Source organism: Columba livia, chromosome 1 (assembly GCF_036013475.1).
Source record: "Columba livia isolate bColLiv1 breed racing homer chromosome 1, bColLiv1.pat.W.v2, whole genome shotgun sequence".
In the NCBI taxonomy this organism is placed as follows: domain Eukaryota; kingdom Metazoa; phylum Chordata; class Aves; order Columbiformes; family Columbidae; genus Columba; species Columba livia.
In genome coordinates, this window is record NC_088602.1 from 38,025,741 (window position 1) to 38,042,624 (window position 16,884).

General features: G+C 35.5%; 1 protein-coding gene across 4 annotated transcripts in view; it reads left to right on the plus strand.

The window, feature by feature from the left end:
• The window catches only part of TDRD3 (tudor domain containing 3), a 99,735-nt gene that overhangs the window by 69,578 nt on the left and 13,273 nt on the right, over positions 1 to 16,884 (plus strand). For all 4 annotated transcript variants that reach the window (XM_065055227.1, XM_065055239.1, XM_065055231.1 and 1 more), the window contains 2 exons: positions 5,081 to 5,919; positions 7,805 to 7,930. In XM_065055227.1, coding sequence (XP_064911299.1) covers positions 5,081 to 5,919; positions 7,805 to 7,930 — 965 coding nt within the window. The remainder of the gene's footprint in view (positions 1 to 5,080; positions 5,920 to 7,804; positions 7,931 to 16,884) is intronic.

Genomic DNA, 16,884 nt, shown 5'->3' on the forward strand with positions numbered 1-16,884 from the left:
GTCCTACTAATTTTTTTATCTGTTGGCCAATACAAGACTGCACATGCTCTGGGGGTGGCTGTTTCAAAGACATGCTTCCATAAAGTCAAACAAAAATGTAATTCAAGTTGGAAAAAGAAACCCAAATAATTGCCACCAAATTGGGAAGGTCTGCTGTCTTTGAGTTTAACCACACTATTAAACATGATAAAATCCATGGGAGAGTTACAGGAAACAGCATGACTTAAATTCTGTTGTGCATGGAGCAGTGCTTTTCAAATTGCCTTGGCTGGGATTTCAAACTGCAGCAGGTCCTGCCAGTTTCTTGTGAGCAAGCGAATGCAGCTGGTTCTGCAGAGTGGTCTTGGGTCATCACATACAAAAAGCAAAAGGAATAAAATAACTGAGTGGTGGTTTCAAACTGAGAAATGCTAGTCGTCATCTTAAAACTCCCCAGCAGATGACAGAAGCCTTGTCATTAATTTTGAAATGGATTTTTTGCAGACCATGTTCCCAAACACCTGGTTACAATGATGATGGCTGGGTTCATGCATCTTGCTGTTTGACAGAATAGTGCAACAAATCTTTCTCTTAAATGCCAAATTAATATTTTGTTACTACCCTGTAGGAACTATTACTGTTCTGGGAACATTAGCTAATGGTTTGTTGGAGGTGAGGCAAGAAGTAGAAGCAAGGAACAGCAGCTTCAATAGGTAATCTATGAACAACATCCCTCATGGCTTAATTTCTTTGATTAAAGAAGCTTTAGATTCCCTTCAGTTTTTTAAAGATCAGGCCACACCGCACAAATTCATCTCCAGGTTTTTTTCTATTCACTCCTGTTGACAAAGTAACATTTACTGTTATTTGGGCATTTCTATTTGTGAAAGGGTTGTGCTTGAATGTTAAATAATTGATTAACAAGTCCTGCGCATTCAAGACTTTTGCATATGATGCAGTCCCCTGGGAAGGTTGTAGCAGAGTAACTGCATCTTCATAACAGACATCAGTTCACTAGATTTTACATGTCTAAAGGTTAGAGGAGAAAAGTGTCAGGTGTTTTGTGATCAGCTTTTGCATATCACTATAAATAGACCTAGAAAGAAGATGCTTATTGTTTACTCTTCTGAAATTCTCTAGTCTTTTTCTGTGCTATCATTTCATATTATTTTAGTTTTTCCATACTATTTTTAAAAAGTCCTGTAACTGAAAGTTCTGACACACTTTAAAGTCAGTCACTTAAGGTAATTTTGTATAATGATCACATTATGTCGAGTAGAAATAATTTATTTGAACATTCAATATTCCTACTTTTGCAATTGATACATTAGAAAATAGTTGTTAAATGGATCTGCAAAAGATGGCCTTTTCTGTTAACATACTACTAGAATTTCTGTTGCTTGAAAAAAAAGAGGAGATGTTCTTCCTAACTACTTTGTTCTTGCTGGAACAGTTCAAACCAGTGTTTAAATATGTTGATGTTTTTTCTTAGCAGTTTACTCTGTTTTAGCTCTGCTGCTTTGTGGAACAGTGGGGTATAACTCTAAATGAAATTTCTCAAAGTCCTGTTTTTTTACAGATAATTCTTGTTAGGTAGGTGAATAGCATCTGAGTTCTGAATTATTTCTTTGTAGATTTTGAAGATTAATATTGCATTTCTAAAGACAGAAAATATTGTCTCACATGAGAATGCTTGTACCTTTTGGTTGGAAAGTAGGTCAAAGAGGTGGAAGAAGGGTAGAAAGAGAAGGTCTCTGCAGCTGTGTGACAGAAGTAGGTTGTTCAGAGTTCTTTTATATCCAGATTTTTTGATTTCTAGTAAAACTAGCTATTTTCATTAAGGCACATAGACATTAGCTAAAATTGCCTATTAAATGCTATGAAATTGAGTAGAAATTTCAGTAATTTTTTTCCAATTATAGAAGAACATGTACATATTTCATTTTTTCCTCAAGGCTTTAACAAAAGTATTGTAACTGCTCTGCATACTTTGGGGGTAAGTCTTGCAGTTGTACAGGGTCCTTGTATGTACCAGGCGCTGTCTGAGTTGACTGCCCATCTCAGCTCAGAAAATGTTTCTTGATTTAGGAAAAGGTCAAAGGGCAACCCTTGAGAGGAAACACATGATAGGTCAAACCTAAAATCCTGCCAACTAGCAAAATATTAACATGCCCTATCTAGTCTTTAGCCCATTTCTACTTTTACCATTGGAACAGCTTTCCCCTGTGCAACTGACTGTTTAATCTCATGTTACAAAATATTAAACAGATTATTTATAAGGAAGTATTTTAGAATAGAATTTTATACACATTTATAAGAGTTGTGTACAAGGCAGTAAACATTCAGAGGTCATCAAACAGTTCAATCATTTCATGTGTCTTTAATGCCAGGAAAAGACATAAGAGTTTAGTTTGGAAATAGGAAGAGTGGAAGCCAGGGGATTTTGCTACCAGAGAAGAGATATGAAATAAGAATGTAATAAAGGAAGACCATTAATTAATTAGGAAAATAAACCTTTCTAGATGATAGGAAATCTAGAAGATTGGTATGTATTATACAGAAATGGGAAAGTGGAATGAAGATACTTACAGGAAAGTTACAGATATAAAATGCAGAAAAACATTTTTTTCATGTTCCATTTGTGAAAGAGAGATAAATGGGTACTTTTAAACATAAAGGATTTAATCTAAAAATATTTTTGAATATTGCAAGATTAAGTCATGTTTTCATTTTTTAAAAGAAAATGAATATTTATGAAACTCTTGATACTTTCTGAGCAATATATATTTACATATGCATGCATTAAACATTATTGGTTTCAAAGTCATAAATGTTGTAGTGAGATTTTTTAATCAAGATTATGATCATGCCGACCCTTGTGTGCTTATGTCACTTAAAAAAACCCCACCAAGTCATTTTAGTCAAACCTTTTTACTTCTAAAAGTTTGAGTAAATCAAGGGTATATAAAGATAGAATTAGATTCTTATTAGCAAGTTTAGTTAATTAAATTGATAAAAATTCTGTGAACTATTAATAATTACGTGTTTTTGTTGTGTTTTTTAACAAAGCTGAAGTTTACATGTTAATTTTAACTCTTGCCATGTAGCAACTCATTATGAAAACTGATATATTTGTTGTCAGGTGTCAGCATTCGTTGTTTCTAGCAGTTACACGTAAACTGAAGTTCTTAGTTTTCCCTCTCCATAGGAGTGCACTCAGGGCCAGGCCGCAGAGAGCCTGAGTGGATCATCCACCAGGCCTGTGCTCGCACCGCAGACTCATGCACACAATACATACATGGCCAGCTGCCATGGATGGACACAGGCAAGAGGGTGACACCTTTGCAGGCATCCACACGACACAAGATTGGTCATATAAACATGACTCACTCAAATGGGTTTACACTTTCTGTTTCAATCAGGTTCAAAATCTGGTAGCAGATCTCATACCCAGCTGGCCACATGCTCACATGGTTTCTACTGGCCCCTAGAACCTTGGCCTCTAATACCCACCTTAGACACCTTTTGTCCAACTAGCTTGATACAGAATCATAGAATGTCCGGAGTTGGAAGGGACCCACAAGGATCATTGAGTCCAGCTCAATGACAGCCCCACAGTTCACACCATGTGTCTGAGGACGTTGTTCAGTCTCTTCTTGAACACTGTCAAGCTTGGAGCTGTGACAGTGTTCCCTGGGGAGCCTGTTCCACTGCTCTACCACCCTCTGGATGAAGAACCTTTTCCTAATGTCCAACCTGAACCTCTCCTGGCACGTCTTCCTGCCATTCCCTCAGGTTCTGTCCTTGGTCACTAAAGAGAAGAGTTCAGCACCTACTGTTCCTCCTCCACTTTTGAGGCAGCTCTAGACAGTGATAAGGTCTCCCCTCAGTCTTCTCCAGGCTGAACAAACCAAGTGACTTTATCTGCTCCTCATACGGCTTCCTCTCCAAACCTGAAGTCTGCAGGAGGGATACGTGAGTGTACTTAGGTAAGTCTGACCAGCATCTGAGCCCAGGCTTGTGGTCTGATAGATGGCCTTCATACCCATGGTCTCTCAAGTATTCAGCTGCCATGTCTTTCTTGTCCCACTTACCAGCTTATCCTGTCTCAAGTTTGCCAGCAGGTTTAAAAACTTTTCCCCACACGCACATAATAGAGAACTTGATGACATGGAAGAGTTTTAGAAACGGAATTGAATGAGGACATGAGACAGGCTATAGTGATCACATGCAGGAGTTGGCCTGGCAAGTGTATTGATCAGGAGCCTGCTTACTTTCAACTGTCCCATTTAATCTCATTCCTTCTTTATTTTCTGATGCTTATTCTTCCTGGATTCATCTTGACCTTTCCACTTCTTTGGCTTTTCATCTAAACATCCTGTTAAAAATTCCATGTTTGCCTAAAAAAAATTGATTTCATAGAAAGTTTCACAGATCACTAAGATTCCCCTCCTCCTTAGCATCCCATAGCAAATTTACCCTTTTTTATGAGATCCATGATAATCTCGTTTTTCTTCTCATCAGTTGAAGTTCTGGTTGAGTCTTTTGAAGGTAATGCTTGAGCGGTTCCTGTTATGGCTCACTGATCAGGGTCTCCAGAGTTTTGGGCTTTGTTACTATGCCTGTTATCTATGGTTTGTCATTTTATGACTTCTATTTCTTGCCTTTTTTCTGCTGAATAGCTGTTAACTTACTTTTACAGAAAGTTTCAATTCAGATTAAAAGTTTCAGTTCCTTATTTTCCTCTCTCTTGTTGGAATTCTGTTTTTCTCTCTCATATGCTTGTTATTCAAGTAAGTTACTGATGTCCATAGGGAGAAATGAGTAACCTGGAAATTTATGCCCGGTTTTTCTCATACTGGTAGGTGGTTTGGTTCCAAGTACATCCCAGAGTATTGTATGTTTTGCAATAACTAGAAATTACAGTTCAAATGTCTCTGCTAATTTTTCTGTGTACCTTGCCATTTCTGCATCTCAGAGGTAAATACTGCATGCTTTTCTAAATAATACTCTTGCTTTATCAGTGAAGGTCTGAGATGCTATTTCTAAAAGACATTTGTGTGAGATATGTTGATAATTGAAACAATTTTTTTCTTTGTAGAACCAAAATTGCAATTTCAGCCACCGCATCAAGTACAGCACAAAGTTACGAATATGGAACAGAATGGCATCAAAGAGAATCATTCAAGACACATGTCTCGCAATGACATGAGGCAACCAAGGAATGAGAAGCCCCCTCGTTTTCAAAGGGATGTTCAAAACGCAAGGCAGGCTTTGGAAAGTGGTGGGCTACCAAGAAACAGAGGTCCTGAGAGGCACAGCTCTGTAGAACACTGGACAGATGAAAAAAATAAAAGTGACAGACATTATCCTAGAAATGATAGGCCAAAGGATTTGGGTTATCCCGTAGCCACTCACCAGAGTGATATTACTTTCAAAAAAAGGGATAACAATATGCAAAACAGAGTAGGAAAAGGAGTGTCTTTCACAGAATTCAAGGAGAACTCTGCTGCTCAAGATACTACAGACAACAACAACCAGAAACGCGGGAAAAGGGAAAACCAAATACACAGTTCTGAAAATTTCTGTGATAGAAAGGCACGAACAATAAGTAGTGAAGCTTTTCTGGTAAAAAGTGAGCAACATTTTGCTGTCAATAATGATTACCAAAATCCTGGTAGAACTGATAATTTTAATGCTGTACCAAATGGAGATACTGAGCATCATCAGAAAGGAAGACGAGTAGGACCTATCAAATCATCAGGACCCGCTACAATCCCATCTTTTGATGATAAAATGTTGTATTACAACACCGGTCCCAAAAGGAGGTCTGGGCCGATCAAACCAGAGAAAATATTAGAACCATCGATTCACATGGAGTATGCAAAAAGCTGGAGACCAGGGGACGAATGTTTTGCTCTTTATTGGGAAGACAACAAGGTATGCCTTTGCCAAATGAGAAGTACTTCAAATTGTACCTTTAATCTTTTCTCACATACATGTGGGAGATTCAGCCTACTAGCACAGAGATGCAGGGTTTGTAGGTGTTTAGTGTGCTTCTTGGATATCTTCTTATTCTATTTTTTAAAAATTTATGAGGTGTGTTGCTTGTATTCAGTGTCTGAAGCTTTAAGTGCTTAAATTAAGTCATCTTGAAGGTAATTTTTTTTCTCATTTAGGTGGAGTTTAGCATGACTAAACTCCTAATTGAAGCATTTGACTTAAGTGCCGAAAATTTATGGGATAAATAGGGATCTAGGTGCCCATTTTCTTTTCCAAGGAACAAGAAGCAGGATGCTGTGCTATCTGAAACTGTCTGTAATAGCTTTTTCTAGAATAAGTTAGCATGCAACCTTTGCCAGCACAAGGGAGGACCAGAGTCTAGACAAACAGGCTGTTTAGAAAACTTTTATTTCAGTCATTAGAGAAAGAAAACAGCAAAAGGCTTGTTTTATTATTATAACTAGTAGACTATTAGCTGAAGAATTTGTGGAACAAATTAGTTATGCTGCATGATAGTCTTGGTTTACTGAGTTTTTTAAAAAGTTTAAATACTACTTCTTCAGCTGTTTGTCCTATTAGTAAGATTTCTCTTGCAGCAAGACACTTCGCTTTCATGTTTTCTTTTGCTAAAAAAAATAATTCAGGCTATTTTCTTTGATTTGTCATTATCTGTTCAGGTCTCTGTCACTCTTCTTGGGTAGTTTCTGATAATCTGAGAACTACCTTAAAACCTGTTCAAAGAACAATAATATTTATTCTCACCATTTTCTGTTTTTTATTATTGTTTGTTATGTATTTAACTGTGGGTTTTTTTTTTTGGTCCTTTTTACAGAAAGTAGATAATGTTAGCTCAGCAGCATAACTTTGTTTTTCTCTCTTTTGTTTCTATGTCTAAAACATAGGGCATGTAAAACTTTTCATAGTGGCAACATATAGTAAGCTGACTCTCTGAAATAAGGATATGTAGTTTGGGTGGTGGATTAGTATGAAATATAATGACATATTATGGAATTGCTTCCTGTTTTGAGACACATATTTGCATTACTGTGAGGTGAGTCTTTGAAATTCTGGAGAGTATGAAACTTGCTAAATAAGTAGATCTGAGGTAATTCCAGACTTTTATCTGAAAAGCATTCAGCACATTAGAAGGTTGTTTTGGTTTAGTGTTATTGTGTTTTTAAATGCTGCTTCTCACATCTGGGGCAATTTTGAAATGTGATGATAAAATACAGTGCTGAGCTTAACCATGTTGGGAGGTAGTGATGTCTTTGTTCAGTAACATAAAAGTGGTTGAATGCCTTCAAGAAAGCTGGCCCGTGTTTACGTAAATGTGAAAAAATCAAGTTTCGTGTTTAGAAAAAGGACTTTTTGAAGGGACAGTTTTATAATATTTTACCATATTTTATTATGTTTTAAAATAGGCATATATTAGTATGTACAGTGTATACGGCTCATAGGCACTGGTGTGTATTTTAAGAAAACATTTTACACTAACATTTTTCTGTATATAACAGCATTTGTATTAGTGAAGAATTTGTTCTGCCTTCAGAAAAATTAAAAGGAGCCTTTTAAATGTGCAGTCTAATTTAATAAGCTGCATGTGTTCTTCATGAGTATTCTAAATGCATTCTTCTGTGTCCTCACAGTCTACCACGTGGCAGTTTGATACCTCTGGTTTAATATCTGGTATAAAGCTTTTACAAAATATAATACTGACTAAGGCTAAATATGTATATATATATACACATATATATGAAAAGGTAGTTGTTGTTCGCAGTATTTCAGGTAGTGTTTTATGACCTTTGAAAATTTCTCTTTTAAGTTCTACCGTGCAGAAATTGAAGCTCTCCATTCTTCTGGGACAACTGCAGTTGTTAAATTCTGTGATTATGGAAATTATGAAGAGGTGCTTCTCAGCAACATCAGGCCTGTTCATGCAGACACATGGGTATGTGATAACAAATTGTATTAAAAAGTATAAACTACATAGTCTGTACAAAATATGTGATCCTTCAGATATTAATGCCTACTCATGCAAAGGTTGCTAATTGCATGTGTAGCAAACAGTGAAGCGAATACAGGAGCAAAATCTCGTCTTTTAGTTGTCCATAGGAAACTTCGTGAAGGTGTATTATCATGTGATATTCTTCCTGTATAATAAAATTGAATTGTATTGTTTGAAAATGAATAATTGACCTGTCAGCCAGTTTTATGCATATTTTCTCTCTAAAACTTGTTGCATATATTAAACACAGTTTTCTGTTTGATTTTATATACATTGTATGTTGTTTTGTAACAGTTAGGAAACAGTTTTTTAAAATATATAGTCTAAAAGTTTTTCTACATGTGTATGTATGGCTAAAAATAGACATCTGTATCATTTTATTTTGTATCTCGATTTTATTCTTGTTTCAATTATTTCTTTGCCAAATATTGGGGTGGAGTTGTATGCCTTGAAATCTGTTTTATGAGGTTTAGAATAGCCTTATGGAAGCTGGAAATTTCAGAAGGCTTTATTTCTGAATGTCATGGAAATAGAAGTAAATTTTGTTTGTTTGTTTGTTGTTTTTTTTTTTTTTTGTTTTGTTTGTTTGCTTTTAACATATCAGGAGTGCACAGCTCTTTGCTGTTTGCTTTTACTAAAGAAGCTGCACACAAAAAAATTCATGTTTGTCTGTTGATTCCATAATTATTAGTTGACTGTGCTTATTTTAATTTCTTACCTTGGGGTTATTTAGCTGTATTACTCCTGCTGCAGAGGCTGAGCAGACAACTACTGTTCCCTGCCAGTGGCCTTTTGATATGCGTTCTTGCTGTATCTCTCAGATGCCCTTATGACTTCTGAGGTGACCTTTCTGTACTTAAAAAGATATCTGAAGATCTTCCCAGCTGATGCAATACTGTTTCTATGAAAATGTACCCCTTTTTTTTCCTCCCTGTTCTTTTTATTTCAATAGCTGAGCTGGAAGGTGCTAATTTCTTACCATATGATTGTAATCAAGTGTGAAGAAAAGGCTGGTTATTAACCCAGAAAAAGGGTCAAAATAAGTACAATCTTCAGGAGTGTCTTTTATTTGACTGTAGCCCTCTAAAAGTTAGTTCTTGCAGTCTAAGAACTTGAGCTGATGTTAAGACTAAGCTGATCTAGTAGTGAGGTGCCAAAATGAAGCACTGGTCCTTCCTGTCTCTGAGCACACGTTCCTTCTGTTTCTTCTCCTCCCACACTGGATCATTAGTCATGTAGCCACAGGATGAGGTGGACCACGTCTTCCCCTCCAGTTTCATTTGTTTTATGTCAGAGTTAGTTTGTTAAACCTGACAGAAGATGGTGGGACAGTGTATGGAGAGAGGATTCTGTCGCTGAAGTAGCATAGTCCTAACATCATGAGGCACCCTGATGAAGTCATTGAGACTTCCTCTGTTGTTACTGAGGAGAATTAAGGATTTTCCAAGGACCTTTCAGTCCCTTCAGAAATGAGAGAGACCTTTCTCAAGGTTCTTTTGTCTTTCAAGGGACCTAGGTGAATAGTGTAAATTCAAACAACTGAATTTAGATCGCTATAGTTATATAAGATGAATGCCAAGCAACATCTTCACAGTAAACAAAGTTTTTATGGTTTCTTTCTGACGTTTTACTGTTTTGTTGGTAAAAGGCCCTTGCGGCTCTGGTATTTTTGCAGGAGAAACTTGATAAGCATGTTGCTTTCACTTTTTTGTGTTTGGGTGCCAACTTTAGTCCTCATTGTGCACTTGCAGTTCTTAGTCACCCACTGGAGTCACGCTCTCATCCTCAGGTTTGTCTTTTAAGCTGAACACTGTTGGTCATGTTTCTTTGTCTCAGTGTTCATATTAACATACCAGTCTAGACAGCACACGCAAATGCAACTTGAAGTTTTCATGCTGCTTAATACTTAATTCTTTGTCATAACTTTGTGATATTTCCTCTTCACAAGAGAACAAAACAGATTTTAAACTGACTTTAGTAATTACTTTTCTTTCATTGATTGATGTTATCAGCAACAGTAAACTTGTTCTATTAGAAGTTTTATGCTGAGTTTTATTTCAGTCTTTCCAAGTATCTTCCAGATAGCTAAGTCTTTCTACATTAGAAGACAGCTAGGAAATATGCCGTATGTGAGCTCTGATGTCCTAATATTGCCAGTTTTTCAGACTCCTTTTTGAAAGAGTTGTTTATATTAAGAAAAGATTTAGTGAATTGTCTTGAAGGCATAAATTTAGTCTGTGTGTTAGAATTGATTATTCTTTGCTGTTTTCTCCAGCACACTTTATGGTAACTCGTGTGTTGAATTTAGTATTTTTCCAACTATTATAAACTTGTGAAAGTATACCACTGGGGGGAGGAGAAAAAAAAAAGACAAAGCAATAAGGTGTTCAACTAGTCGCTTGAAAAAACAGCCAAGATATCACAGTGACCTTAATTTGATGACATGACCTATTGTTTAAACACTTGAGCTTCTAGTCAATTTCTAGCAACCTTTATAATGATTAAAAAAAAAAAATAAAAAAATTAATTAATGAAAATTCTTAACATTGTTAGTAGGTTTAATATAATTTCATTTTCTCTTCCCCCCCATCTGGTTAACGTTCTGCTCTCTGTTCCTGCTGACTCTCTTATACTGAACCACACTGCATTGCTTCAGCATGTGTTGTGGGTTTGGTGTTTTTCATTTGCTGTGTGGTTTTTGTTTGTTTTTTTTGTTTGGTTTGTTTTGTTTGTTTGTTTTCATTGACTGTAGATCAAATCTGCCTGATGTTCTCAATATATACCGTGCTTTCCACTTTAATGGAAAAAGTGTTACTAGATGATCTTAGAGTCCTTAATAATTGATTGTGTACTGTCCATCACCCAGTTGGCCCTGAGTCCTAAGTTTTCAGTCCCTCTTGACACCCAACATGCTGCTGTTTATCTTTCTGATGGCTAGAAGTATAGAAAATAAAGATGTGTTTTACATAAAGTAAATAAAAAAGCTACTGGGGATTTTTTTTTTTTTTTAAATAATCACATACAATACACATATAAACATATGTAAGAACACTAAAACTGTCTTTTTTCATAGTGTTTCAAAATATGTCTTAGGTATGCAATTCATAAGTATTTTTAATAATGACATTACATTTGGATTCCACTGGTTTAGAGTTCTTCTAAGTATCTTGTATGTAACACTACAATACTGTATCTTTCTATGTCCTGCAGTGTAGCAGGCATCATTTAGTGAAAGTATTATAATCCCAATGAAAAAAATCACTGAAAAGCCATTGTAGAAATAAGAACTGCTTGCTTTTTCTTGTAAAATATTTGAGATTATAATAACTGAAAAGCATGGAACGTTAAGGGCCTTTCTGACTCAGTAGTTTGTTCTGTGGTTAAAAAATAAATAAATAAATAAATAAATAAAGTCAAGATAATACTCTAAACTTTAAGTCTTAATTTTATTCTCTAACTTGTAGGGTTTTCTTTCCTTAATAAATTATGAAAATGCGTAGCCAAATGCTTATCTTGCGGCATTTTTCCTGAAAGCCAAGTCCTCACTTTCCCTTTTCTTTTCTACATTTCTTTAGTCACGTGCTAGGCCTTGTTCCACCATTTACACTATTATTACCCTTTGTTTGTTTGTTTGTTTGTTTGTTTTCTATTATTACTTGAAGGAAATAAAGACTGTAGTTTTCCCAACTGCATATGTTGTGACCTCATTCCGATTGCTCTCAAAACCAGCTAGAATTCACACAAACTTATTGCTTACAGTAATTCACTTAAAAATACTAATTATGAAGTGAAGCTTGTAGTTTAGCTCTTGCTGTATTGCACTGTATTTCTGCCTAGAGACATAAGAAGGCAAAAATTATTATTAAGATTTCTATAATCTTAGTTTTTCTATAAACTCTTTTGTTCTGTGGGGACTGAAAATCCACTGGCAGCTTTCCTCAGCTCGTTTCTCCAGTAAAGAATGGAATGAAAGAATGAGGGAAGAAAATAGCCAAGGGTCTTGGATTACAATTAATTCAGCAGACATTTGAGAGCTCAAATTTGGTAATGTTGTGGCTCATACCTTGCAGAGCTCTAAGAGCTTCTGCAGGTGTTGAATTATCTTAAATCAAACTATAATTCAGGACTTTCTTATACCTGCCCCCTGTTTAAGGTAAGTAGAGAAGGAAACTCCTGTGAGTTTTCTGAAGGTGTTCAAACCTCTCTCATACATTATGAAGAGCAACATTGAAAACCACTAAATGGTAAAGGCTTATGGCTGACTCTTTAAACTAGAGAAGACTTTTGCCTCTGTTTTATGGAGGTTTTGAACCCATTCCACTGTCTTGATTCAAGACAGGCAGATATTACTTGAAGTATTGGATGCCATTTTTTTATGGCTGTACAGCCTAGACTGCCTTGGCATCACACTGTGGTCTTTTTGTGTTGTGTGTCAAGTGAGAAATCTTTCCTATTGAACAGTTAACTAAGTGCAGTAGATAAACCTGTCTTGGTTGGATCTCTTATCTAGTTCTGTCCTCACTGACTATACTGAAAACAGTGCTGTTTAGAGAGAATTGTGCAGTCTACCTAACCAGTTCCAAGATTACTCTAGGAAAAAATGTCCCTAAATAGCTGCATCAGAGAAGAATTTGATATATTTCATTCATTGGCTTCTGTACAGTTGCAAAAATCCCTAGAATAATTTTATAGTTCATAATTATTCATTGACTAAATGAAGTGAATGAAGGCTGAGTATTTTGGACTACCCTTCTTCCTGAGTGGTGGCACATATTTACTAATTAGTTTAAATATTAAAAGTTGCTAGTGTGGATTTAGTTTCCACAAAAGGCTATCTTTCTACCTTATTAAAACACTTTAGATTTAAGAAGTTATTTTATTGGTATGTGACTCATTTTCCATCTCACCAATGTGTGGTGATTTCAGTTGCTTCTGTCCTGCCAGGCTGAAAGGTTATTTTTCGTAGTCTATCCTAAACCTTTATTTTATTACTTTTTTTTTCTTACCAGAGACTTTTCTATTTACTGGAAAGGTTACCTTAAATTCCGTCTCCTCTTTTGCAGAGTGTCGTCATACATGCCTTTACACAAAATTAACCTTCAGGTTCTGTCAGGATAATTCTTTATGTAATTTATTTATTTCCCAAGCCACCTTTTAAGAGGTGGTATTTAGAGACAACTGTTGTGGAAAGCATTTATCCTGGTGAGCTACTGCCAAGTACTTTTCTTTAGCACCTCTGTTCTCTGAGAACCTACATAGGTTTTCAGGTGTTAGGTTGGTGTATCTGTGTTTGAATATAGACAGATGATCACAGCTTGAGTTAACTATTCCTCTGAAACTTACTGACCCTTAGCTGAAATGTAATAACTGACATTTAAAGGTGGTTAAGGAACTGCATTTTACGTTTTAATAAACCAAAAGCAGGCAAATTTCAGTTGAGAGGAGGTAATTTAGACTGAGTGGGCATAAAACAATGGCTTTTGATTTTCTGTCTGTATCATTAGGCATTGCACAATATGTTTTGAGTCTTCCATTTGAGCATTTCATGTTCATCAGACTATGAAGTATCATTGCAAATTATTGCCAGCTGTACAAATCAGATTAAAGACACATTCTTCTTGGAGTTTTTGTAGTTATTGGAAAAAGTTGTGCCAGTTAAAGCAGGATACTTGGAGCATTACACTGTTTGTCTTTTCCTTCCCCCTCCTCACCACCCCTCCCAACCCTGCCCCTTGTTATTAAATGTAATTGCATATGATGAGTATTAATTATTTGGAGACTATGTATCAGCTCCTTAGTTTGTTTATTTTGAGATAAACTGTTCCTCAGTAAACACCTTCCTCTACCTACGGTGCCTTGCAATTTTATTTTTAGATGGCATAGTGCATCCTGGTTTAGGTATAGATTTTAATCTTGTTGTCTTGTGAAGTTCTTAAGATTCTGGTTTTGAGACTTCCAAAGGATTTAATGCTCAGATTTCTCTGTATTGTCTGTGTTGAGGCTGAACATGTAGAAGAAGTTTGTGTAAAAATGTCTGGACTATTTCCACAATCGCTATTGTCACCATGCCTGGAGGTGTTTAAAAGGAGAATAGACAAGATTCTTAGGAACATGGTTTAGTCCTGGAGTTAGGTTATGTTTAGACTCAATGATCTTGAGGGTCTCTTCCAACCAAAATGGTTATATGATTTCTCTTCCAATTTTCTTGTCTCTTTCATGTTTCAGTGTTCTGAGCTTGTTCAGATTTAATAGATTAATTCAAAGGATTTCAATTAAAAAAGAAACTGGGGGAATTGGTGTAGTATTCTGACTGATTGCTTTCTAGGGAAGAGACACATGACACTGTTGGCTTGGTATTGCAGATAAATGATTCCAGATCTTACTCCCTCTTACTGTATACAGTACATGTTGAATAGACATGTTATTTAATGTACTCCATATCAAAGAGGGAAAGGAGCTACTGTGAACATGAATAAATTGGTGTATGGAGGGTTATTATGTAGTGCTTTTGATTTTCTTACACACGGGAAAGCTTTTTTTTTTTTAATTTGGTCCTAATTTATTGACTAATTATGTGTAGACATAAAAATTTATTGAAGATTAGGTTTTAGAGCTCTGTTATATCCTGTAGCAGTTAAAAAAGTTCCTATGTTTATAAGTGTTTTTTGCCCATCATAATTTTTTGATCTTGTAGAACTTGCAGCATAATATGGTCTGTTCACTTTTCTAAAGTAGATAATAATTGTAAAGGCTAATAATTTAAAAATAGGTGCAATTCAGCATATTTTCTTTCAAAATGTAAGCATACAGCATATGTTTTGTAAAGGTCTTGACTTCCGAGTTAAGGTACTCTCTTTTTATGGGACTATTCCGAGTAACTTCATGGGCAGTTTCACTTTTAAGACTTTCTTAAATTGTGTCCCTGCATCACCTATAAGCAGTTTTCATTTGTTTTTTCTTTAATTAGGAGTTGGATTATATTTGCTGGTTTAAAATTTTTCTGTATATTTACTGCAATACATTTTGCCGTGTTTTACTTTCAAATTTTCTTTGTGTGCAGTTGGTCATTCAAAAGTAAAATCACATAGACGTTTGTTTACTGGATAGACGTGTGTGTTTGATGTTGGGGATTTGTGTGCCAAATCTTGTCGTGGGTGTGTGCACATGGCATTCTGTTTCAACTAAAATCTCACCAAAACTCACTGCTTTCCTGTTTAGGTTTTGATCATAGTTTCATGCCCTAACAGCAAAGCATTAGATAATTTCTCATACTATCACTTAGGTGTTTTCTTTCTGATTTTTTTTTTGTGGGCACGTCTGTGCAGATGTTTCTTTTGGCCATGTGTTTAGGGATGTGTCTGTATTACCTATGTAAAACAAAGCCCTGTATATGGGGGAGCAATGGAGATGGACCCTTAAGGGGGAGGGATGGAGATGGACCCTTAATTAGATGCTGTTTTCCAAAACGTAGCACAGTTACTCCTTATAGTAACATTACTCCTTATGGCACATAACTCCTTCTAGTGGTTACTGTTACAGGTTTCATGTTGTTAAATTGGTGTTTTGTTGAACACATTCCTACTTCCAGTTTGTAGCTTTTTTCTTTTGCTGAATTGAGAAAGCTCAATATGTGCTGCTTGCATGTTATTTATATAGCAGATCTCGCTTCAGTGTATCCACTTTTCTCTTAGAAATTATTAAAAATAAACAATTAAATATTTATAGTTTGATATTGCTGCTACGCTGTGAAGAAGCTTTTACAAATAGAAATTGGTATTTCTGTTTTATTGGGGGGATACAGTGCAAATGGCTTAAATATGTATTAATAAGGAAGTTTTCAAATTCATCATGTTTTTTCTGTATTAAGAACATGGTGACAACATGCAGGAGGGAATGTTTGTTTCAAGCACAAACCTCACAAGGAGAGTTGCACATTTATTTTAATATGTGGCATGGGGAATGGCCGCAAGTATGAATAACCTGTGCAATATCCGTAAGGGGAAGAGATAAACTTGCAAATGTCTGTGGGATAATCATGCCCCAGGTTTACATTTCATTTCCATTTTATGGAAATGGAATGTAGTCTATGTAGAAAATAAGTGAGTGCTTTGTTTTCAGAATTGACGACAAGCAATGAAGTACAGAGATACGTCTGATTCCAGGTTAACCATTATGTTGCTTTTAGCAGTCTCAGATTTAAGTATGGAATTATTTTCCTTGTCTATCACTTTATTTTCTATTTTTTTTATTTCTGAAGAATCTACTTTTTCTCTCATTTGTTATCTAATATTTATTGATACACTCAAAACTCAAGACATATATTGTAGTAACAGAATAATTTAAAAATTAGCTGTGTTTAAAGTTCAGCTGTTTTTGTCACAGCTTATATTTTTTGACAAAGGAAAAATGAGTTAAATTAATGTTAACAGTGCATATCAATTTTTTTCAGGATTTCTGAAACATTATACATTTAGTGTCTTAAATGTGTATCAAGGTTTTAGTTGATAAGCTGCTGGCCCTGAAGACTGCTTTGTAGAATTTTACATAAACTGGCCAAGAAATGTAAAATTACTTGATATCCGATGTTTGGTTAGCAAAAGTCAACAGAAAAGATTTACTGTTGTTATTTTATTTCTGATGCTGAAGAAAAGACTGCTCAGGGAAGAGTCACCTTGCAATTTTTAATTTGAAAATGAAAAAGCAACAGCTTTTATGACATTGCTACATGCCACCTAGTTTTATGTACCATAGTTAGGAACATATTTACTCGTGGCCAATGTGTGTTCAGTGAAGACAAAAACCTACCCTCATAAGGATCAATTTCTTTTTCTAAGTGTATATTTTTGTTTGGTTTTAAAATGGCAATACAGCAAGTTTATTTTAGTGACCTATCATTA